General features: G+C 42.9%; 1 protein-coding gene across 1 annotated transcript in view; it reads left to right on the forward strand.

Moving 5' to 3' along the window:
• The window catches only part of CHRNA7 (cholinergic receptor nicotinic alpha 7 subunit), a 116,747-nt gene extending 91,832 nt beyond the window's left edge, over window positions 1-24,915 (forward strand). The window contains exons 5-10 of the mRNA XM_040493862.1: window positions 6,283-6,362; window positions 11,746-11,913; window positions 12,672-12,866; window positions 13,860-13,946; window positions 16,811-16,920; window positions 21,212-24,915. Of these exons, the coding sequence (XP_040349796.1) occupies window positions 6,283-6,362; window positions 11,746-11,913; window positions 12,672-12,866; window positions 13,860-13,946; window positions 16,811-16,920; window positions 21,212-21,730 (1,159 nt within the window). The 3' untranslated portion in view covers window positions 21,731-24,915. The remainder of the gene's footprint in view (window positions 1-6,282; window positions 6,363-11,745; window positions 11,914-12,671; window positions 12,867-13,859; window positions 13,947-16,810; window positions 16,921-21,211) is intronic.
• The last annotated feature ends 233 nt before the right edge of the window (window positions 24,916-25,148 follow it).

A 25,148-nucleotide genomic window follows, 5' to 3' on the forward strand; every position in this document is an offset into this window, starting at 1 on the left:
ATAGGGAGCTCAGAAACTTGATACATACTGTAATAACATTTTCTTATTTATAACATGGTTATAATCCATCCAATGTTACATTCAATTATTATAATAACATCCATGTTACATGCCACTTAACATGTAAATTGGCGGATAAAGAACAGATTGAATATATTGCTCTGGAAGCTTCCAGCTGATGCCCAGATATCTGTCCCTTGGGATCTCTGACAGGTAGAAATGGCCATAAAATTTCAGTTCTGCTCAAGACTTTTTGTTCACAGACTATGACTGGCCACATTGCTGGCAGTAGACCTTTAACATGTTAGAGTAAAATACAGAACTAAAAGTCTCCCGAAAAAGGACTTACTACTCTTTTTTTTTTTTTAATATAATTTATTGTCAAGTTGGCTAACATACAGTGTATGCAGTGTGCTCTTGGTTTTGGGGGTAGATTCCAATGATTCATCGCTTACATACAACACCCAGTGTTCATCCCAACAAGTGCCCTCCTCAATGCCCATCACTCATTTTTCCCTCTCTCCTACCTCCCCATCACCCCTCAGTTTGTTTCCTGTATTTAAGAGTCTCATATTACTCTCTTTTGAAAAAAAATTCATCTATTCTAAACAGACTGTTTTCCCCTCTGAAATCTAAACATACTTTATATCAGAGATGTCTTAACATGTAATTGATAGCTTTTTTAAAAAAAGAGATTTAAAATAAATGATACCTTGATCCACTGTCTTTTGAGATAGATTGGCTCTCTATTTCTTCCCCCTTTACTTTTTTTCCTTCCAATGTTTTTATTTTATTTTTTAAAAAGTTTTATTGAGATATAATTGACCTATAACTGTCTGTAAGTTTACTGCGTGCAATGTATTGATACAAATATATATTGCAATTTAATTACCACTGTAACATTAGCTAATACTTCTATCACATCACATAATCATTATTTCATTTTGTGGTAAGAACAGTTGAGATCATTTTTCATCTCCTGCTTTTCCGTCCTTCTTTCAAGGACAATGTGAGCTCAGAGGGAATGGGGCGGATTGTACATGAATCCTTATTCATTAGAGTCTTCATGAACCCACATACCTAGTGCCTACCCTCTTTGGTACAGCAGGGTGACCCTGGATTTTTTTTTTTTTCCTCTTTCTTTCAGAATTACCTGCATGTAGAATCATAGTTTAGTGAGTATGTGGCCTGTTGGGAGTTTACTTTCTGGGCTTTCTTGATGGCTGGTCACCCTGTTCTTCTCTCTCAGGGCACTGAGAGCCAGACTCCAGGACCAAAGGATTCTGGGGGTGGCATGTTCAGTTTCTTTTCCTTGGCTTGAGGCTGAGCTCCTCCATGCTCCTCAGTGGGGGTCACTGCTGTAGGGCAGGTTAAGCAGGAGGCTGCACTGAGCTGGGTTCAGAGGCTCTGCTTCCCAGGCCAGGAGTCAGGGGTGGAACGAGGCACAGAGCAAGCCCTAGGGAATGGAAAACAGGAAGAAATCTAATCCCAGCCCTCCAGGGTTCACCTCTGCTGGCCCGTGCTTTCAGTGGCTTCTGAAAGCACAGCTTGTAATTAATTCCATAAGCATTGATTGACTCCTGGATCCTGCAGTCATAGCCACCCACAGTTTGCTAGCATGGAGGCTAGCCTTTGCTGCTGAGGCAAGTGCTAAGATAAGGTGTTGGGGCGATACCTCACTCACCTCAGGGTCCAGACAAACCACACCTTCATGAAGTTTCCCTCAGTCTAGTTAACCTCCAGATATGTGATCAGATCATGCCTTCTGTTGGGGATATAGCAACTTTCCTTTCCACCTGCTGGAGTTCTGCCCATCTTTAGAGCATATCCAGATGCCCTTTCTTCCTGACCACCCCGCTAAGGACATAGGGCCTGAACCCTGAATATTTAGGCTAAATATCCCTCCTGTCCATGGTCACTTTTCAATGACCAAGGCCCATTGCCCTTGTTGCCCCATCAGTGGTGGGGGTGGGAGCCTGTCTGCCCTTCGCTGGCTGGACAAGGACCCAGGCAGCTAGAGAGAGGAGCCCTCAAAGGTAATGAAGGGGCCATGTGCCTAAGTTGTCAAGAACTCTGTGAGCACATCGTGTTCTAATACATATTAGTATATATATTCAAACTGTTTACTACAGAAAGGTTCACATGCACAACAGAGCAGAGAGAGGAATAAACTGAGTCCTTGGACCCATCCCAACCCATGGTTATCAGTTTCTGCTGGCTGCAAGGCTGTGTTACCACATGGCCTCATGGTCACTATCTGCTGCCCCCCCCATTGTACATCACTGAATGCACATAGTGCTGGGCCGGAAGCCAAACAGCACTGACACTGTCACCTCCTGTGTCACTGCAGTGGTTTCGGCTACTCATGTTTCATAGGGACTTCATTACCTGCCTTGGAGAGCTGTTTTCAGACTCAGTTTTTAGCAATAGGGCCCTTTTTCAAACTTTATCTCCAGTTATCATGGCCAAAACAGATAAAGTGGTATTAACATACAATTATTACAGGAGTTTACTTTTATATCATTTATGTATAAAATGGAAAAGAATTCTAAAACTGCCAAAAAATATTAAGATTTGAATTTTGATAATGATGACAGAGTTACAATTCTGTTTGTCTTCAATATTCTATTTTGGTTGGACCGCATTTAAAAATCAGTGAGTCACATAGGTAAACTGTTGGCTAATGGAAACAGATTTTTATCTTGATTTTACTCATTTGTCTTGTGATCTCAAGAGTCTTCAATTAAAATTGATCCAAATGTATGGAGGAAGAGCTTGGAGGAATTTTTTTTTTCCTTCCAGAATTGAGTCACTGATCTAACAGATGATCACAGTCTTTGTTATAAATGTAAAAATCAGAGAAGAAACCCAAGCTTAAAATAAGCAAAACTATGTATCCTCTGTCATGAATCGCACGGTGCTCTCAGTTGTAGCTACAGAGGTGGAAACATGTGCTGGTTCTGAGCTGGAATTGTAGGCTCAAATGTGAAGTTTTAAAAAGAGCAGTGCAAAACTGAAGTCTTACTGGGTAACTCATTCACAAGAAGTTTATAAATACAGCATAACCATGCCAAGAGAAGTTTTAGCTTAAACTTCCACCAAAAAAGGAGTTAAATGGGCCACATGCGTTAATCCACTGGTAGGTAGTCTATTCTGAAGAGTTAAAATTTTGTAAAAATTTGAGTGGGTTTGGACTTTTATTAGCATTTTAAAATACAAGGAAATGAGATGTTGGAATAAACATTTACAGAAACTCCAAAGCACATCCACAGAATCTCACGGTTCCTGAGAACTCAGTTTGAAAATCATGATATGATATAAAGTGATTTTGTGAAGGTCCACATTTTCAGCTATTTTGTGCCTAGTCCCTGTTTATCATGTGATTCATTGAGACAGTCGGGTACAGACCACAGTCAAGCAAAGAATATTTGCACCTTGAGCCTGCCCCCTCCTCCTTCTCCCTTTGCGTGTGCTCAGAGTTAAGGAGGTGGGTGTGTCCTTCATCTCAAAGGATTATCCTTTTGTGGTGGCTTAGTCTCTCTCTCTTCCTTCTTCCTCTGCACATCATCACATTTTTGTTTCATATTCACACCCTGACTTTTTTTGTACAGTGTTTTCCGCAGAGTTTGTGGTTGACATTTCTTTTTCTTATTACAGTGATTTTTTTAATGTGTCTTTAATAGAATCTGTGGTGTTTTCCAGCTTATTTCTTCTCTCCATTGCTCTGAATCTACTTGAGTCTCTTCAGAGACACCTCATATCTTGCTGTAATGTGTAAACACACCCCCTCTGTGCCTTTTCTAGGTCCACTGCACAGCTCATCATGGAAATCCATTTTCTTGATCCCTAGTTTTATTTATTTATTTATTTATTTATTTATTTATTTATTATTTTATAATTTTTTATTTAAAACAAAATTAGTGTTTATTTTTGAGAGAGGGAAGGGGCAGAGAGAGGGGGAGACACTGAAACTGAAGCAGGGTCCAGGCTCTGAGCTGTCAGCACAGAGACTGATGTGGGGTTCGAACTCACAAACCGTGAGATCATGACCTGAGCTGAAGTCAGACACTCAACCAACTGAGCCACCCAGGCACCCCAATTTATTTGTTTATTTAAATATTTATTTATTTATTTATTTTGAGAGAGAGAGCGTATACACGAGCAGGGGAGGGGCAGAGAGAGGGTGAGAGAATCCCAAGCAGGCTCCACTCTGTCGGCGCAGAGCCCCATGCAGGTGCTAGATCTTGAGCCATGATATCAGGACCTGAGCTGAAATCCAGAATCGGACACTTAACCCTCTGAACCACCCACCTGCCCTCATACTTAGTTTTAGTTCAAAAGTTTATTTCTTCTTTTTCAGTATTCACCCTCATTTTCCTAGAGCTCATCCTCAAGTCTAGCACGTGGGACACAAGCTCTGTAAGGCCTTTAATGTTCTTGAAGGTGCCTCTCTTTGCCTTCATGCTTGACTGGTTTCTTTCAGCCCTAGAATTTCTCTGTGTGATTTCTTTGGCCCTTCCCTCCCACCCATTGCCCCTGTTGTTTCTCCAGCAGCTGTTGAGTGAGTTCTCCTGGCCTTGTACTCTGAAGGCCCTCTTCATCAATGTCTCACATTTCATCTTTGTGATTCTTATCAGCCAGACCTCCTACCTGTCTATAAACATTTATTTCATAAGTCAAAATTTAATTTTCGTATTGCTGTGTTTTACTAAATGCAATATCCTCTTGAATTTCTGTGAGGATATTACTTTTTTAAGGAGCAAATTTTTTTTTGTTCCTTTTGTTCACTTCTTCTTCTTGGATATTTTCTGTGTCTTTAATTGTGTCTCTCATGCGGAGTGCTGTCCTCAAATATCTTGTGACTCTGAGTTTCCCTTTCAGAGGACCTCGGGATTAGAAAAGGCTGCCCCAGCCTCTGCAGAAGTATGCAGCCTTACTACAGGTCCCCAGTTGCTAAAAGGAGAGGAACTTAACTCCTTGGTGCTAGCATTTTGACCCGGCTGCCTGTATTTTCTTGAGGGAGTTCTGTTTCTTTTTATTTAAGGATAGCCAGGATTTGTTTTAATGAGGTATGCTAAGAGATGCAGACACAGAAGTAGCCGTCATGGAGGAAGCAGTTTTTATTCACAGTTCCCTAGAAACAGGAGGCATAGCACACCATGCAGACCCACACAAGAAAACACCGGGGTGGGTCAGGAGGCAGAGGGAGTGAAGGGGGAACATGGGCAAGAGCCTTTGTTGTGGTTTCCATGGAATGGAACTGGTGAGGCAGGATGAGCAGAGTTAAGATTGGCCAGTGTGAATAATTTCAGTGGGCTCTGGGTGATAGGGGCTGTCCCTAGCTGTCTGGTACCTGGCCCTCTGGTTATTAGAGCAGAGGGACAGAGGCCAAGAATATGAAACCCTGATAAAGGAGGTGGCTGGGGTGTGGGCTCTGGATTTGATGGTTTGCATTTGAGGGATACACTGGTGAACAAGTTGTCTGCTATCTCTGGGAACTGGCTAACCTGGGAGCGGAAGGGGGGCACACTTCATCCAGGGTCAGCAAAGTATCGTAATACAGAAAATAAAAGACATGGATATTAAGGGCTGTTGGCTTTAATTGTTGTTCTTTCTTTGTGTTTTGTGTCTTCTTCCCATCCCCTTTATAGAATTTGTTAACTGCTGGCTGCAGGAGTTTCTGAACATGTGCAGGGAGGGGGCTGGGGAGGATCTATCTAAAACTTATACCTAATTCTTCTCTCTTCACCTGCCCACATTCCCGTCATTGCTATTCATGGTACCCAGTATGCCTCTGGGCTCTGCCTATGCCTGGCAACCTCCTGCACTTGCAGCTTCAGTCATTCAAGATGTATTGGATAAGCATCAACCAAGCATTGGGCACATTCAGGAGACTGGAACTGGAGCTTTGAGGACAGTGGATCAAAATCCATGCCTGCATGGGGCTGTCAATGGCAGAGAGCTTCTACCCTACAGATAGATAGAAATTTCTCATCTGCTCCTGTCCTATGAAATTGTCTTCAGGATTGACTTTTGCTAAGAACTTTGTTTTATAGGCATATGAAAATCACAGTTCATATGAAATGAGGGGGTGGTGGTGGACATTGGCCTCTACCAACCTCTGCTCTGAGATCTCCCAGGCAGGCTGTGAATGGTGGCATGACCCAAGCACGAAGAGTAGCACCTGCCAGAGCTATTCCAGCACAGTCACAACAGACCTAAGGGCATGGGAAACCCACTGCCTGGCAGTGCTGACTCATGAAATCCTTTTTGTGTTTCTAGTGCTGATGAGCGATTTGATGCCACATTCCACACCAACGTGTTAGTTAATTCTTCTGGGCATTGCCAGTACCTCCCTCCAGGTAAGATCCACTTCCTTTGTCCTCCTGTAGTTAGACAATTTCGGCATGTTTGTGGTGCTAATCCCCCAATGGTTGCTCACACTAGTGGTGGGCCTCCTTTGCCTCATTCACAACCACCCCTTGCTGTTTTCTTCCCTGTGTGCTTGCATGTATTTCCTGAACTTGATGATGCCATCTTTCCCTTTTTTTGTCTTGGGGTCATGGCTCAAACTGTCTTTGGTGGCATGTGTCGTATGTTCTTATTGTATGCCTCATGTTCTTTAAATTGAATCCACAGTGAATGAAAGTCCCCCTTGTCAGGTCATTTTCAGTTCTCCTTAAAACCTGCAAGCTAGGCAACCCTGGCCATTCTCTCCACCCATTTCAGCTCACCATTTCCCCTCCCACCAGACTGCGTATCTTGGCAGGTGCTGCTCTTCTGGTGTTGGGGCGAGATGGTGGACTTGCTGGCTTCTTGAGTGTGTGTGTTACAGAGGACTTGGGTGTTGGGTATAAGAGCAAGTGATTTCAAAGCGGGGCTCATCAATTACTTATTCCTAACTGAGCTTCTCTTCTCCTTCCCAACCAGTTGATGGTTAACTGCTTCCTGGGATTGATTTTTTTCCCAAAAGCCCATCATTTCTGTCAATTCACTGGGCCCTGGGATGTTCACTGAATAATATAGAGCATTGAGGAACCTGGGTTTTAATGCTTTGAGGCATGTATTAACAGAGTTTTAGAAATCTTTGAGATGATTTTTTACACGTTCTTTCCAGGATTATTTCCCCACTGCAACCATTTAACTTCCTGCTCCCAGGCAATCTGCAACCACCCCCCACCTCACCACCAACACACACACACACACACACACACACACACACACACACACACCATACCCACACACCTACCACCCCCTGCACAACACATACATGCATACACATTACACACCACCTACCAGAAAATGTCCAGGGTTGCCCAGATTGCAGGTTTTAAGGAGAACGGGAAATGACCTGACAAGGGGGACTTGCATTCACTGTGGATTAAATTTATAGAACATGAGGCACACAAAACACCCCACATATATACCTCCCCCATACACATACATGCACCACACCACCCCCCGCATACACACACACACCTACACCACACACACACCTACACACACCACACCACCCCCCACATAGACACATGCCACACTATACCCACCTACCTACCACCCCCAACACAACACACACACACACACACACACACACACACATACATTATACACCATACACATACCACAAACCCCACATATACACCCAACACACATACCTCCCTCACACATACCCACACACCAACAACACACCCCCCCACATACACACACTGTACACCACATGTATACGTTCTTATTCATTTCACAGCACAGCAAAGCTGGCCTTGCCTCCTGAGTTGTTGCTTAAATGCTCTTCCTCCTTAGTGGAGGATAAGCATCCCATGGGCAGATTCCATGTTTATACACCTTAGAACCACCACTAATCAACCAGGTACCTGTCCATAAATGAATGTGTAAGTGATTAAATCCATCAAAGGCAGGTAACTCAATAATGTTTGTACAGACTGAAGAGCTATAGATTTTCAGGTTTTCTGTCTTAAAGCACGTGCTTCCATTTTACTTTCCCCAGTTCCTTCACCCCTCCCCCAGCCCAAGCAGGCTTTCCACCTAATAGTAGGCCCCTTGGAGACTGAAGCTATGGGATGAGCCTTCCATCACATGCACAGACATTCTTTTTCACCAGGCTGTGAGTTGCAGCTTTTATTATGAGGGCTATTTTAAAAAACTATCTCCAGTAGTCATCAGTATACAAGAATATGGTGTTACAGATTGTTTTGAAGGCTGAAGCTATTTTCAGCTACAAGAAGCAGTACTCCTGAGCCCCAAGCTGCCTGTGTGCAATAGCCCCCTCTGGGGCTTCATTCCTGTGTCCCAGCCTCCATGGCCCCAGGAGCCTGGTAAGGACAGGCATGTTGTGCTGTGAGTGTGGGAGTCTTCCATACATTGGCAGGAGAAGTTTGGAGCTTTCTGGCCTGGGGCAGCAAGACTGTGCCCTGGGGGTCATGTAGAACAGATCTGGGATGATGTTCTGTTCATGTAACGAAGCACAGGCAAAAAAAAAAAAAAAATGTTTTGGCTACAAGATTTGAAATAGAGACTTGGTTATGAAATTATCTTCTTTTCTATTTCATATTTTTATAACAGCTTTATTGAAGTATAATTTGCATATCATACAATTCATTGCTTTTAACTGCACAATTCAATGATTTTTAGTGAATTCACAGAGTTGTACAGCCATTACCACAATCTAGTGTTAGGACTTATTTTTTTAAGGTTATTTATTTTGAGAGTGAAAGTGCAAGCAAGGGAGGGGCAGAGAGAGAGGGAGAGAGACACTCCCACACAGACCCCGAGCTATCAGCCTGTAGAGCCAATATGAGGGTCCATCTTATGAACCATGAGATCATGACCTGAGCTGCAACCAAGAGTCAGACGCTTAACTGACTAACCCACCCAGGCGCTCCTAGAACATTTTTTATCACCCTGAAAAGATCCTTTGTGCTGGTCTGCAGTTAATCCCCATACTCACTGCCAGCCTCAGGCCACCATTGATCTGCTTTCTGTCACTAGAGATTTTCTTTCTCTGGCCATTTCATAGAAATGGAATAATTCAGTTATAGAGTTACATTTTCTACAGGCAATGTAGGTTTGAAGGGATCTAGCCCATTAATGGGAGGGCAGTGTCTGTATTGACTTCCAGATGCCCGTGAACATTGGGTGCAACACTGAACATCATATTTAAAGGGACTTGAGGGGACAGGAAGTTATTACCCTCTCCTAACTTGGTTGTGGGCTGAGGGTTGTGTTTGCAAGGCTGTTACATCCCTTCCGCCATTCATTCTTTTTTAAATTTAGTAGCAGAAATGTACAGAGCTGACTCTGTCCGCAGGAATAGAGGCACCCTTAGTTAGCTCTTTGTGCCTTCTCTTGCCTTCTGGCCTTTCTCTGGGCAGGGAGGAGTACATGGGCATAAATTGCTATAAGGGTTTATCTGGTCTCCTCTCTGACCTGGAAGAAATTCACTCCCAACTTGTCTTAGCTTGGACTTACTCTTTTTCTTTGTTTTTTTTTTTTAATTTTTTTTTTTACATTTATTTATTTTTGATAGAGAGAGACAGAGCACAAGTAGGGAAGGGGCAGAGAGAGAAGGAGACACAGAATCTGAACCAGGCTCCAGGCTCTGAGCTGTCAGCCCAGAGCCCGACGTGGGGCTCGAACTCACAAACAGTGAGATCATGGCCTGAGCCGAAGTCAGATGCCCAACGGACTGAGCCACCCAGGTGCCCCTGGAATCACTCTTTTCAATGGAAACTGTCACTTGTGCCCAGCACTATGCCTTCAATTTAAACTTACCAGTCTTTGTTCTGTTCATAATCTAGAATTTAAACTAGTTAAAATTATTCCCTACATACATTTCTAGATAACCAAGTATTTTCTCAATTTTTAACATAAGGAAAATGCCCACGCTGCGCACCCCCCCAACCAAACAGAGACACACAAACACACACAGACACAGACACACATATCCTTTCATATTCATATCCCTTTCATATTCTGCTTCTAAATAAACCCTTTGTCATTTTTATCAATTTCTCTGGGATTTTTTTCTATTCTTCTTTCTTACTATTTAGAGATTGAAGATACACAGGCATGGCAAGTTTACAGAACTTCTAATTCTTTGCACAGAAATCCCTCAGAACAGTCTTTGATGGAGCATAAAGGTGTTGTCTTTGAATTAAAAAAAAAAAAAAAAAAAACAAGAAAGCTTCACCCAAGTTTTCTTTCTAGACATCTCCCAAAAATGTCCAAGCTTATTCTGGACAGGTCTAGCTGTAGTTTGGAGGAGCAGGGGCTGAATGCTTCTCTACTCACCCCTAGTCTAGATGCCCAGAAGCCTACGTCACCTCCTCTCGAAGGGAACACAGGTGGGTCAGAACAATGTGTGCATGAGGCCCTCCTTAAAAAGACGTGCTGAAATCATAAGTAATGTATTGTATAACTCGTCAGCCCTTTCCTAGGCCATGAAGAATAGGCACTGCATATTATGAACAGCATATTGAGGATCGAAATCAAAGGATTGCTCTGTATGTATGTATTTATTTATTTGAATTATTTATATTTTAAATTTAAAAATATATTTTTATATTTAAAAATTTTTAAACATTAATATATTTATTTTTGAAGGAGAGAGAGAGCATTGCGGGGGAGGGGCAGAGAGAGAGGGAGACACAGAATCTGAAGCAAGCTCCAGACTCTGAACTGTCAGCACAGAGCTCAATGCAAGCGTTTGAACTCATGAACCGCGAGTTCATGACCTGAGTTGAAGTCAGACACTTAACTGACTGAGCAACCCAGGCGCCCCTGTATTTTTTTGTATTTTAAAATATATTATTTATATTTTAATTTTTTTCCAGCTTCATTGAAGTACAGTTGGCAAATGAAAATGTAATGAGGTGTACAACATGATGACAATGTACATATACATTGTAAAATGATTTCCACAATCAAGTTAACATATCTATCCCCTCACATGGCTGAGTTTGGTTTTACTTTCCATGAGAATGTTTAAGATCCACTCTCTTAGCAAATTTCAAGTATACGATATTTTTAACTAGAGTCAGCATGTAGTACATTTGAGCCTTAGAACTTACTCATCTTGTAACTGAAAGATTGTCCTCTTTGACCAACCCCTCTCCATTTCCCCACCACCCCCAGATCCTGGCATTTCAACACTTCTGTGAGTTCAGTTGTTTCCTTTTTTTTTTTTTTTTTTTTTTCAAAATCTACATATGAGATCACATAGTATTTGTCTTTGGTTTATTTCACTTGGCACAGTGCTCTCCAGCTTCACCCATGTTATTGCAAATGACAGGATTTCCATCTTATTTTAAGGCTGAATAGTATTATCCATTGTGTGTGTGTGTGTGTGTGTGTGTGTGCGTGAGAGAGAGAGAGAGAGATTTGATAATCTTTGCCTGTATTTATTTGTCCATCAATGAATACTTAGGTTGATTCTGTGTCTTGGCTATTGCAAATGATGCTGTAATGAACATGATGAACATGGGAGTGAAGATATCTCTTCCAAGTAATGATTTTGTTTCCTTCAGCTATATACACAAAAGTGGGGTCACTGGATCATATAGTAGTTCTATTTTTAATTTTTTTAGGAATCTCCATACAGTTTTCTTAATGACTGCACCAGTTTACATTCCCACCAACAGTGTGAGATGCTGTGTATTTAAAGCAGTCACCTTCCATTTTAGTCACCTTCCATTTCAGTTTTTCTGGCCGTTTTCATTGTCCACGTAGGCATATTCAAGAGCTCCTGTTACATTGATGTGCGCTGGTTCCCCTTTGATGTGCAGCAGTGCAAACTCAAGTTTGGGTCCTGGTCCTACGGAGGGTGGTCCTTGGATCTACAGATGCAAGAGGCAGATATCAGCGGCTATATCCCAAACGGAGAATGGGACCTTGTGGGTAAGTCTAGCAAAGACATGAGACCAGTGGCCTTGTAGAAAGCCACTTTATTCCTGTGCTGGCTTTAAAAGTTTGGGATTTTCCACTCTGCTTTTCAGTGTGAACATTTATTGAACCCTGCAGCAATCTCTGTAATTTACTGAGAGCTATACAATGAGAACAACAAAAAAAAAAAAAAAATAGAAAATTCAATGCTTTCCATGAAAAGTATGTAGTTAAACAAGTCAGTGCTAGTATAGGCATCTTTATATTAGAATCTGCTCCATTCCTAAAATCAGGCTGGACAGTAAATTGCAATTCGTGGGAAACTATATTTGATGATTTTAAATAGAAAAACAATAATTACATTTATAATGGTGTAAAGCTTATAATGTATTATTTATAATCCTGGTGTCTTAGTCCCTTCAGGCTGCTATAATGGAATACCATAGACTGGGTGGCTTATAAACAATAGAAATTTATTTCTCACAGTTCTGAAGGCTAGAAGTTTAAGATCAAGGCACTGGCAGATCTGGTGTCTGCTGAGGGCCTGCTTCCTGATTCATAGATGGCTGTCTTCTGGCTGTGTTCTTACATAGAAAAGACTAGGGAGTTTTCTGGGCCTCTTTAAATAAACAAATGGTTTATTCAAACACTGATTATCCAGGTTTTTAGCACTCAACAAACCCCATGGTCATTTGTGTGATATGCTCATTAAAATAAATAAGCAGGGTAATTTTATTCAGACAATGGTTCCTTCCCACCCCCTGCTAATGGAGGAATCCCAGGCAAGCGGAGTGAGAAGTTCTATGAGTGCTGCAAAGAGCCGTACCCAGACGTCACCTTCACAGTGACCATTCGCCGCAGGACCCTCTACTATGGCCTCAACCTGCTCATCCCCTGTGTGCTCATCTCTGCGCTGGCCCTCCTCGTCTTCTTGCTCCCTGCAGATTCTGGGGAGAAAATATCCCTGGGTAAGTGTCCTGATCTTGGGTGGGAGTCTGCAACAGGACAGGAGGCCTTGCCTCCAGGTCAGTGCTGTAGGGATCACTGTGGACAGTGCAGGACTTGTCACGGCTCTGGGTGCAGAGATGTTGCAGAGCCTTCTTGGTGCATCACACACTGACCTGCCAGCCCAGGGCATCTTCCTGACACCACAGGCTCCTGATCTAGGCTCCATGCTGGATGTCCATGCCCTCCTGAGAATCTGAAGGATCCTGTGATCCTGCATAGAATATAAAAATGCCCAGGGAGAGACTACTGAGTTCTGTCCTGAGGGGCCTTGCTTTCTCCTCTCCTGCCACCCAATCCTGTTCCTTGGTAGCAACTGATCAGCATTTGTTATGGACAGGGAACAGTTTAGTCTAGTACCAGTTTGCATCTATATATTGCTGTCCACAGGGTGATTCCTTAAGATCCAATACAAAGATAAGAAAACTAAGATTTGTAATGGTGAGATGAATTTCTCAACATCTTAAAGAGTTACCAAGGCCATATTTAGTACATGTAGAAATCATCCTCAAACCCGTATCTTAAGTGCAAGGCTCAGACACGTTAAGTGACTTATCGAAGTAAATAGCAAAGTCAAGACCAAAAGCCAGGTCTTTGGATAGCATGTTTTTTGTTTTTGTTTTGTTTTGTCATGCTATATGAAACTACCTCTAGATCCTAGTGTAATAAAGAAAACGAGACATACTTGTGTTGAGTTCTGTAATTCATTTTGTATTGTTGTTCTAAAATTCTGGCTCCTAAACTTATCTCTATCTAGGACTCTGGTAAATGATGAGAAGTCCCCAGAAAAAATGGCCATGCCTATATGTACAGAGAATTCTGCATCTAGTTTCAGGATGTCACTGACCCCTCCCCCATACCTCTGTAGTTATTTGGATGTCAGGTTAGGCACAGTTAAGTGGAATTGAGTCCCTATAATCTGTTCTATCTCAGGCACCTTTGTGTTTATGTTTCAGGGATAACAGTTTTACTCTCTCTTACTGTCTTCATGTTGCTGGTGGCTGAGATCATGCCTGCGACATCTGACTCAGTGCCCTTGATAGGTAAGCAAGTGTTGGGCCTCTCTTGAAGACACAGACTTAGAGAGTACCCAGGATTTCCTAGCATGGAAACAGAGCATAAATCTGTCCTCCGTGCCCTGAAGAGCCCCCAATCCTCTCTTTGCCATAAGGAGTGACTGTACCTATAGTGACTATATACCTATAGTGACTATAACTATACCTTGAGTCATTGTTTTTCCACAAATTCTTTGCCAAAATGTAAGGATCTCACATTTTAACTCTTAGCCGTTGTTTCCTGAGATACCTCAATGTCTCTGTATAAAGTTAAAGCTTGTGAGGAAATGTAAACAGGACAAATATATTTATATTTTGGCCAAGACAGATGTAAGGCATGACTTTCTGCCCAGGGCAGGATGGCAGAAATAGAAGACAGCATCACTTGTTGCTATACCCCTCTCTGGATTGGAATAAGCAGGAACATGCAAAGGGATGCTCAGTGGTCTAGTGGTTAGGATTGGTACTCTCACCAATAGCCAGGGTTACATTCCTGGTTAGGGAATCAGACCTCCAGCCAGTTTTGAGAATGGGAAGCAAACGTTCTGACAGTGGATATTAGGTTTAATATAAGAATCCCTACTCTAGTTTGGTGATGGAGATCAGAAACAGGAAAGGAGTCTATGATTATTCCTGTTGACCCATGCCACCTGAGGGCTGCCATATGTGGTTAATTAGGGAGGACAGGAGTAGGGGAGCTTATATGGATACTCCCAGGCTTCACAAACTAAGAAGCCAAGGCTCATCTTTGTGGAGTTCCCTTAATGTGTAATAGTTTGGCCAGAGAGAGTAATTGTTGGTATGAAAAGCCTTTGTGGGTGTTCCTAGTTCTCTCAGTACCATCCAGAGAGCAAGGAACCATGTTTCAACTTGAGGGTCTGACCCCATTATTTCTACCTTCCAACACAATACTTTCAATACAGACTTTCAGCAGAAAGCACTCCCTGTGGGGCAGTTGACAGAAACCGCCTTGACTGATGAACCAATGGGGAAAAAGCATGGTTGATGCATAGCCTATTTCTAGAAAGATGTGATGCTGTTGGCCTCTGACCTCTGTTGTTGAGACTTCAGCTTGACCATGGACACCTCCACAAGTCATTGTATTAGTCTTCTAGGGAGACCACAATAAAATTTCACAGACTGGGTGGCCTACACAACATAAATATATTTGCTTACAGTTCTGGGGGTTTGGAAGTTCAAGATCAAGATGCCAGAAGGTTTGAGATCTTCTGAAGCCTCTCTGCTTTACTTGCAGATGACCCCCTTCTTGCTGTGTCCTCACATTGGTCTTGCTGGGTGCATCCTTGGTACCCCTTTGTATGTCCAAATTTCCTGTTCTTATAAGGACACCAGTCATAATGAATCAGATCCCACTCTAAGGACCCCATTTTTACTTAATCACCTCTTTAAAAGGATGGTCTTCAAATACAGTCACAATCTGAGGTACCGCGGGTTAGAGCTTCCACATATAAATTTAAGGAGGCCACAGTTCAGCCCATACCAGTAAGAGTTTTGTTTACTACCCTTCCCTTTCTTAGAAATCCCTGATGCTAACTTTAAGCCTCAAATGTCCATCTCCGGCAACTCCTCACCAAGGTACCTCTTGGTCTCCACAGTGGGGCAGTGAGTTCCTTCCTGCCTGGAGAGAAGGAAGTGTTCTTAACCAGGTGTGTGGCCACACGCTTAGCCTCTACACCAGAATGTCTTCTGCTTAGACCTCACCCCCCTTGAGCTGAAAGCCACACCAAAGTTCTAATAATCAGAGTTGCTGATCAAGGAATGTCTTCCTTGTGTCAGACTTTCTCCTAGATCCTGGGCTCATATAATTGCTAATTCTTGCACCAACCCTGCAAAGAATGCACTGCTTGCTATCCCTGTTATATTGGTGAATAACCTAAAGCCCAAACAGGCTGAGTAGCCTGTGTAAACTCACAGATGGCAGCCACTGGATGGGGGCAGGGGGTTGGGGGAGGGCTGTTTTGGATGCTCCATGCTGCTTCTCCTTGGGGCCAAGATGGAGAAACCCATTCTTGCCCATCAGAGCTGAAGCTGATGTTCTCCTGGAAAGTCACTGCCTTCCACATCTTCCTCACACAACTGGCACCTCCTCCTATCTCTCATTATATGGGGCCAGACTCATTTTCTTAACTTTTTTTGTTTTTAAATGTTTATTTATTTATTTTGAGAGAGAGAGAGAATGAGCAGGGGAGGGGCAGAGACAGAGGGAGAGACAGAATTCCAAGCAGGCTCCCCACTGTCAGTGCAGAGCCTGATGCGGGTCTTGAACTCATGAATCATGAACTGAGCCGAAATCAAGAGTCAGACGCTTAACCAACTGAGCTACTGGGTGCCCCAGCCTCATTTTCTCCACTAATACTAGCTATCCAGGCCTCATAAGACAGCCGGTGACGTCCAGGTTTGCCCTTGTTCCATCCCCACCCCCAGCACGTTCACAGCCTGTAGTCATCCCTGTGGTGACCACACCCTCACCACCCAAGTGTTTTCAGTCCCATGACAGTCCACATCCTTTATCCTGGGAACAATCATTTCAGCATCTGGTGAGGCGCTGCTAACCCTCAATAAAGGAGGCAATGGACGGAGTTCAAAACAGTGTAGTTAGGTAGGCCAGGCTGCTTTAGTGGACAGGAAACCAGGTCTCTGTGCTCTGGGCTGTCCTCTGCCTGCCAGGAATGTGGACAGGAGTCTGCAGGCCTGGAGGTGGCCCTGCCCTGCTCTTGGATTCATCATCCAGCCCCAGGCAATCAGTCACCGCCGTCTGGGTCTGCCTGCCACCCTGTGATAATTGTGCCATGGAGGCCCCGGGTCTCACCCTATGTCTCTTGTCTCTGCAGCCCAGTACTTTGCCAGCACCATGATCATCGTGGGCCTCTCTGTGGTCGTGACAGTGATTGTGCTACAGTATCACCACCACGACCCCGATGGCGGCAAGATGCCCAAGTGGGTGCGTTCCTCCTGTGCTTCACCACAGGGAGTCAGGGCTCCTCCCCAAGGGAGGCTCTAGGAATGATTTATCTATCTGAAAAATCCCACACACAGCCCAGCATTCCTAAACAGAACCATATTTCTCATAGCACCCCACCCATCTACATTATTGCATGGTCTATATGTAGAGGACAGTTCTGGTGAGCATGCTCTTAGGCTCCCATGGCATTGTTCTTACAATCGGACATTCCAGAAGAGGGCTCACACACAGACTGCTCTGTACATTTTGCTACCATAGTGTTTGTGAAACTACTTTTTGCATGTACACCACAGAGAACTGTGCAGTGGTTGGAAGCAACAGACAAGATAAGCACACAGCCATGTGGTTGGATCTTCCAAACAGAATGAGGAGTAAAAGGGTAAGAAAGAGTGAGCCATGTAATAACCTGTGTAGTCAATATATGTAGGAATGTAAACTTACCACAGGCCTATAAAATAAAGGTTAGTAGTTACCAGTGGGGAAGGGAGTATAGGATGAAAGCTAAAGGATGAAAACCAAATGATTGAATACAACAGCCTGTTGTGTCAGCCCAGAGCATGCCACACCTTCCCAGCACCTGCTTAGCACCGGCATGCAGGCTGATGCTTACCTAGTCACATGCTGTGCTCCTTAGGAGTCCAGTATCTGACGCTCACCTGACACTCAGGAAACCTTGATTAAGGCCACATGGGTCCTGGGCTTTCCTCACCTTATACCCAAGGCAGGGGAGGGATGCCCCCCACCCAAGATACTTACTTGGGCCCTGCAATCCTTCCAGTCTTCTTGCCCAGAGAGCATAGCCTAAGGGCAGTAGGAGCTAAAGGAGCCTCTTATGTGAAAACAAGATTGTTTTTCTTTGGAGATCTGTAACCTTGCATCCAAGTTCAGAAAGGAGTCTAGGACTCACCAACTTGCTAAAATGCAGCTGCAAGAAGCAAGATGCATTTTGTGAACCTCCAGCAACGGAGTTTCCAGGCCTTCTAAAAATATTCATTGTGCAATAATTTACAGTTACCCAAAAGTGAACTTAAGAAAAACTACTTAAAAAAAAAATGGCTTTACCAAGTTAATGTGTCCTCTTAGATTCTCTTCCATAGGAAATTCTTACACTTAACAAAAACTTTCTCTCATAGCTCATTGCATCAGCAGTAGAGTGAGCTCCCAGAAATGGTGTTATCTCCCACACACGTCTAATCACTGCAGTCCGTTGGCTTGTTTTCAGAAGGTGCCCTCATTAAAAGCTGGGACACATCTGTCCACATTAACCTGCATTCTCATCTGACTTTTATAACCCTGACACACTTTCTGTCTACCCATCCTTCCATTTGAAATAAGTAATACAGTTATGTGTTCCCAAAGTCGAAATAAAAGTAAAATTGTAAGGAAGGATATCAGCTCTCATCCCTGCCCGTCACTCTGCTTCCACCACCAATATTGATGGCCATTTCAATTAATTCTTCCATTATCCTTCAAGTGTTTATTTATGCAAATGTAAAGCTAAAAATGTATATTATTATTTCTTATGTTTAAGACATGAAGAAAAAACAATTTTACCAACCTGGTAGTACTTTAGTATCCAGAAAAATATCTTTTTTTAAAATTTTTTTTAATTTTAAATTTAAATTTTGAGAGACAGAGAGAGCACAAGCAGGGGAAGGGCAGAGAGAGGAGACACAGAATCTGAAGCAGGCTCCAGGCTCCAAGCTGTCAGCACAGAGCCCAACATGGGGCTTGAACTCACGAACAACAAGATCATGACCTGAGCTGAAGTTGGACGCCTAACCAACTGAGCCACCCAGGCGCCCCCAGAAAGAAAATCTTAATTAAGACGATATGCTAATTATTCACCTCTCAGCACAAATGTGTCCAAACCAATGGCTGCAAATGAAACATGAAGCTTGTATGTCTTGCTTTCAATTTATATACCCTACTGCATTTTTCTTTCTTTCTGTGTGTATTTGAAACATAAACAGCCTCCAAGGAACTTTTATTATGATGTGTTGCTATGAAGAAGATACTGCCGGTGCAGCAGCATTATGTGACATTTGCACAGCCAGACACAAAACCATAACCTAATAGAAGAGGTCATGAGCACAGTTTGATAAGTGCCAAGAGGATAATTTCATCTTTTGAGATGCTTTAGCCTTGAAAGCTAATGATTCAGGCCATGGAATTCAAAATAGACCTGGCAGCATGGATAATATTAGTTTGAGATGTGCCCCAGGGTATGCACAAACACCCCCTGTCGCCCCCCCCCCCCCCCCCCCCCCACAGACACGCCTGGCCTTAGCTCTCCGTGTGCACAGTTGCCTCTGGGTTTGGACGCATTCATTGCCCACTGCACTCCCTTGAGCTCTGGTTCAGTCTTCCCTGTGCCTTCAAAGTGAGGGTAGGGGGTGGGCTGAAGTCACAGGTGTTTTGAGGAAGACATTGTAGACCCTTTTACAGATGAGGCTGTGGAAGTCTAAACACGTAAGTAACTTGCTTACTATGTGACCTTGAGCCAATTTATTAGCCTCTTTAAAGCCTCTGTTTCTTTGTCTGTAAAGTGGGGAGATTATACTCACTTCACAGAACCTCTGAGAGGCCCAAGTGAAATGGCATGCCTTAGGAGCCTCCTGCAGAGGGACACATGTGGGGCCATGTGGCCCTGTCCCTTAATGATCACAGAAAACCCTCCAGGGTCTGCAAAAAGCCCTTTCCAGGCTCTGGAGGTTTGTCCATAGAGTGTGGGCAGGATATATAGATTGCCATCTGCTATGACAAAAGGTTATCTTTACAGCTTAAGTGAACCTGCTCTTATGCTTTCTTGTTCTTTCATTACCTTTCTCCAGACCAGTCTATTGCAGTTATCTCTGATAAGATGTTATAAAAACGATTACCAAGAAAGTGCTGCAGGCATGAACTTCACAACTTACTGCCTAAACTTATAGATGTGAAACATACCTGCTGTGTTGCTGATGGAGTTCGCCCACAATCATAAACCAAAGTTAAAATCAATATCTGGATAATTTCAGGGAAAGAGCCTACTTTTCACACACTTGTCTAAATAGGCTTCCAAGATTTTTTTTTTTTTTAATCTGGATTGAGTCTTCACATGGCTCCCTTCTTTTCATTAAAGGGAAAACAAGAAAGATCAGTGATTTCTCTCGAGCATCTTGTATGCATGTGGGCGATATATGTTGATAAAACACTTTAAACCAGAGATTGACAAACTATGGCCTTGATGGTCAAATCTGGCCCACCAATTGTTTTTGCAAATAAAATGTTATTAGAAAAAAGCCACGTTTGCTTCTTTACATGCTTTCTATGACTATTTTGTACTTTATTAGCAAAGCCGAGTAGTTGCAATGGAGACCTTATGGACTTTATTGTGTGGCCCTTTAAAGATAAAGTCTGCCAACCCCTGCTTTAGATCATGTTACTCAGTCTTCACTGTGTCCTGATGAATTAGGTTAGAGATTCCTAAACTTCCCTGGTTCACAGCACCTTTAGTGTCTCAGGGATCTTTTCACAGACCCCCGGGGCAAAACAAACAAACAAACAACCTAATGACTCTCTCTATTACATTGGTCAAAACAACTTAATAAGTATTTATGTCCTGACCACTTAGCACCTGTTGGTACAGCACAACCTCTCAAATCTTAGGAGCACACTACCCTAATTTCCTGTCCCATGTTGACTTTCTTGGCACTTGCTTTTCATCAGGACAACAAAAACTGCTTTGTAATGATATGTCATCACCGCAAGGGATCTGGTGTCTCAGTCTGGACTGCTTCAAGTTAGGCGTTCATGCAGCATCTGATAGGTGTCACAGGGTCACCCTTGAAAATCTTTAAATCTCCAGGGGTGTGCCATGGGACACTGGGGTGCCTTACAGGCAGTTAGGTATGATGGCTGTTAGTTACAGTTGAGGAAAGATTGGAGAGGGAAAATGACTGGTCTTATTCACACAGCTCAGGCAGGACTCTCCTAAGATAACCCTCGCTTCCCACCTTCTTATCTGTCCAGAGATTGCTGTGTGTCTGCCACTGAGAATTCACTCAATCCTGGGGGGCCTTTCTGCATTGCCTTCATCTGTGTAGCTCACATTTGACTCAACCATTGTAAGGCGTTGGCACTGCCTGCCTGTGGAAACTCACCCCGGAAGGAGCAGGGGCATGTCACCCTTCGGGTCCACTAAGTAGGGCTGAGGTCCTAGGATCACCTTACTGTTAGGATCAGCTGAGGCTCACCACCCACCCTGCTAACTGCCCCGTTGTCTCCCCAGACCAGAGTCATCCTTCTGAACTGGTGCGCATGGTTCCTGCGCATGAAGAGGCCCGGGGAGGACAAGGTGCGGCCGGCCTGCCAGCACAAGCCGCGCCGCTGCAGCCTGGCCAGCGTGGAGATGAGCGCGGTGGCAGGGCCACCGACCACTAACGGCAACCTGCTCTACATCGGCTTCCGCGGCCTGGACGGTGTGCACTGTGCCCCCACCCCCGACTCGGGCGTCGTGTGTGGCCGCATGGCCTGCTCCCCCACGCACGACGAGCAGCTCCTACATGGCGGGCAGCCCCCCGAGGGGGATCCCGACCTGGCCAAGATCCTGGAGGAGGTCCGCTACATTGCCAATCGCTTCCGCTGCCAGGACGAGAGCGAGGCCATCTGCAGTGAGTGGAAGTTTGCCGCCTGCGTGGTGGACCGCCTGTGTCTCATGGCCTTCTCTGTCTTCACCATCATCTGCACCATCGGCATCCTGATGTCTGCCCCAAACTTCGTGGAGGCTGTGTCCAAAGACTTTGCTTAATCTGGTTCTGGTCCCCAGCATGTAGGAAAACGCACAGACAGGTGATGTCATTAGCTTGGGGATAATTTGGGGTGCTAATCCCATAGCCACACTAAACGTGAGGACACTGATGTACCCGTAAGCTGTCAGTCATGTCGTTACAGTCTCCTTGTTCCTTTCAGTAATAGGATCTCAGCACGTTTTTGTTTCATCCTCTCAGAGGGGCTCCTTGATATCCTTGGAACATCCTTAGGATCCCCAGAACCACTGAGAGGTCATTTTGCCCATTCCCCAGTGCCTGGTGAGCCCTTTATAGAGGTCAGAGTGGCTCAGGACTGCCAAGGGAAGCCTGTACACCTGGTTTGCATGCCTGCATGTCACTTGCCAAGAAGGCCTACATGAAAATTCAACATATGCTTTTGCCCGTTTACAAACCTAGATTGAAAAAAATAATAATAATAAGCTGCAGTCACTAGATCCATTCAAATTATTGGTCAAAGGAAACAAAACTAAAACTAAAAACCTAAATGCTGGTGTTTTCTGCAATTCAGGTTTTATTTTTCTCTACCATAGACAGTTGGTAGAGAGAAACAGTTTTACGCTGTTCCTACATTTTAAAACACACACACACACACACACACACACACACACACACACACACAGTTGATCTTATAAATTATGCTTTTACCAGCCTGAGTCCTGCCAGTCTACCCTGTGGAGGGAATTAGGACAGACACAGATGTGTGTTGATTCTGAACTAGGACTAGATCCAGGCAAGTCAGAAGGATTGCTATAGCTCCTAGTGACTCACATTTCCTGTGCTGCCCCCAGACACTGGGGACTTGAGTCTGCTCTATTCTGAAACACCCAAAGGACAAATAGAGTTCTATTAGAATTACCAGCCCAGTGTAATAGCTAGAGGTTAAATTAAACCAGCTATGTATTTCTGTTTTTTTTTAAATAATATATTAGATATTTCACATGTACTAGAGTTGATTAGTGTTAGAAACTTGTGGGTCCATACAAATGCACAACATAAAGTGAAAATATGCCAAGCTTTTCTTTATGTGTCAAGGCCAGGGGCAAGGTCTGGGACATCTTCTCATTCCCTGTATGGCAGGAACTGGGAAGGGAATGATGTGGCCACTGGCTATCCTGGATGAAAGGCCAATGGAAGTCAACAGAAGGGGCTGGCAGGCTAAAAATGGCTATACAACCAGTAACTCCAGTCTCTGATTTTTAGGGATCTGCTTACCCACAGCTCATCTACCCCAATGTTAGCCCAGAAAGGTGGCTTGAGCAGGTAGATTCCCTGGAGATAAGTGTTTTGAAAGCCAGGGAAACTTTAATTTTAAACCTACGTGGTGACATGGTTCACCACTTAACATAATCCAGCTGACAAAAGTCACTTTGCCTTTTCCCATTCTCCTTATTTTTTAATGACAGGAGAGGGAAACACAACAGAACCTCTCCTGTTCTATTGTTTCATATAGTAACTGCTCAGAGCTCAAAACTACAGAAGGCTTTGAGCTCCTGGGGATCTTTAATTTGCTTCTAACCCCTGAGATGGGTATATATTATGAGGGAAGATTAGATTTTCAGAGGAAAAGAAATTGCATACCTTTCTCCAGCCATTTATTTCACTCATTTCTGGGTAATGAGCATGGATTGGTTTGCACTGAGGAATATGGAGGCTTGGTGCATGCTCTGTGGGCACGTAAGCTCTGTGGAGGCTTGTGCATGTGGGCGCGTGAGCACTGATTGCAGCTGCAGAGAGGATACCTTGTTTATAAGGCAGTTGATAAATAAAAGCATTCCAGCATCACACCATTGGGAGTATGGCTGTTCTCAGAGTTTACCCATTCTACATGGGATAGATGAACAATGCACAATCTTTTCTTTTTGTGTTTATTTTTTTTTTCTATTTTAGAAATCAGTAGAGGTGTTTTGATATCTAAGAGAATGTTTCATTTGTTACTGCTATCTGAAAATTAATGTCTACAACATTTTTCCTTGGAAAAAAACCTTTTTTGGTTTTGTATTTTATACAGAAAAACATAAAAAAGCAAATAAAAGTATGTTGACCACTAAAATAATGCTCTGCCATTTTAAAAATATAAATAATAAGGAAAATATAAATAATAAGGAAAAGATGCACATGTAGTAAAAAAAAAAAAAAAGAGAGAGAGAAAGAAAGAGCAAGCAAGAAAAAGAAAAGAAAAGCATGAATGGCCACAGGGATCACCTATGAGTGAGCTTCTGAGGACTAGGAGGCATTTCCAGAAGGGAAGAAAAAGAAAGGGAAGGAGGCCAGGAGAGGGAGAAATGGGGTGTGGAAAAAGACACCTTTTTTTTTTTTTTTTTTTTTTTTTTAACCACTCATGCTATGCACACAGCACTCTGCACTTCGCTTTCTGCACTTAGTGTTTTATCTTTACATAACAACATATAAAGATCTACCTCATTCTTCTTAATAGCTGCTTGGCATACCATTGTCTCAGTGGATATAATTTCTTTGGTTAGTCTATTAGTGAACATATAGAATATTTCCAGTTTTTACTTTTATACACAAATCTGTAATTAGCATCCTTGATTTATATTTTAGCATATTTTTGTGACTATATCTTGGTGTAAATTCTAAGTTGGAAATGGAATTGCTGGATTTAAGGACATGTGCATTTAACATTTTGGTAGGTATTGCCAAATTACCCCCCAAAGACCGGTCAATGGATACACCTACCAAGAGTGTAATGAAAAGGCCAATTTCTCAGCTTTCTCAACACTATTATCAAACTTAATATTTTTTTTCTAATCTGGTGACAGATTATATTGCAATGTTATTCTGATTAAGTTATTTTTATTATAAATGGAGTATCTTTTCAGATATTTTTTTTTAAATTTCAGTTTTTGTAAATTTATGTCGTTTATACAATTTACAGTTGGGTTATTTGGCTTTTTCTTAATTTGCCTGTGTACTTTGGAACTTTTCTGTCTTATGTCTTGAAAATATTTTTATTTGTTTAGAAACATTTTTATTTGTTTATTATTTGTGTTTTGATGTTACTTATTTTGTAGCATATATAAAGTTTTAAGTTTTATGTTGTCAATTTATCCATATTTGCCTCGGTAGATCCTGGGATTTGTTTCCAGTTAAAAGGCCTTCCCCATTCTGATTATAAATAAATTTACTCATATTTTCTTCTAAATTCTTATGGTTTCATTTGTTTACCTTTACATCTTCTTACTCCCTGGAATTCATTTATTACAGGAAATTAAGGTAAAAATGCATTTGTTTTTTGTTGGTCACTTGTGCCAACAAAATATATAATGGGGTATCCCTGTAAGGCAATTAGTGTTTTCCCCATTTTGATCAAAATGCCACCTCATTTGTAAACTAAGTTTCTATAAGTGTTTGGGGCTATTTTTACTCATGATTTGT

This window comes from Herpailurus yagouaroundi, unplaced genomic scaffold, assembly GCF_014898765.1.
Source record: "Herpailurus yagouaroundi ecotype Mexico unplaced genomic scaffold, PumYag 185, whole genome shotgun sequence".
NCBI classification, from domain to species: Eukaryota; Metazoa; Chordata; class Mammalia; order Carnivora; family Felidae; genus Herpailurus; species Herpailurus yagouaroundi.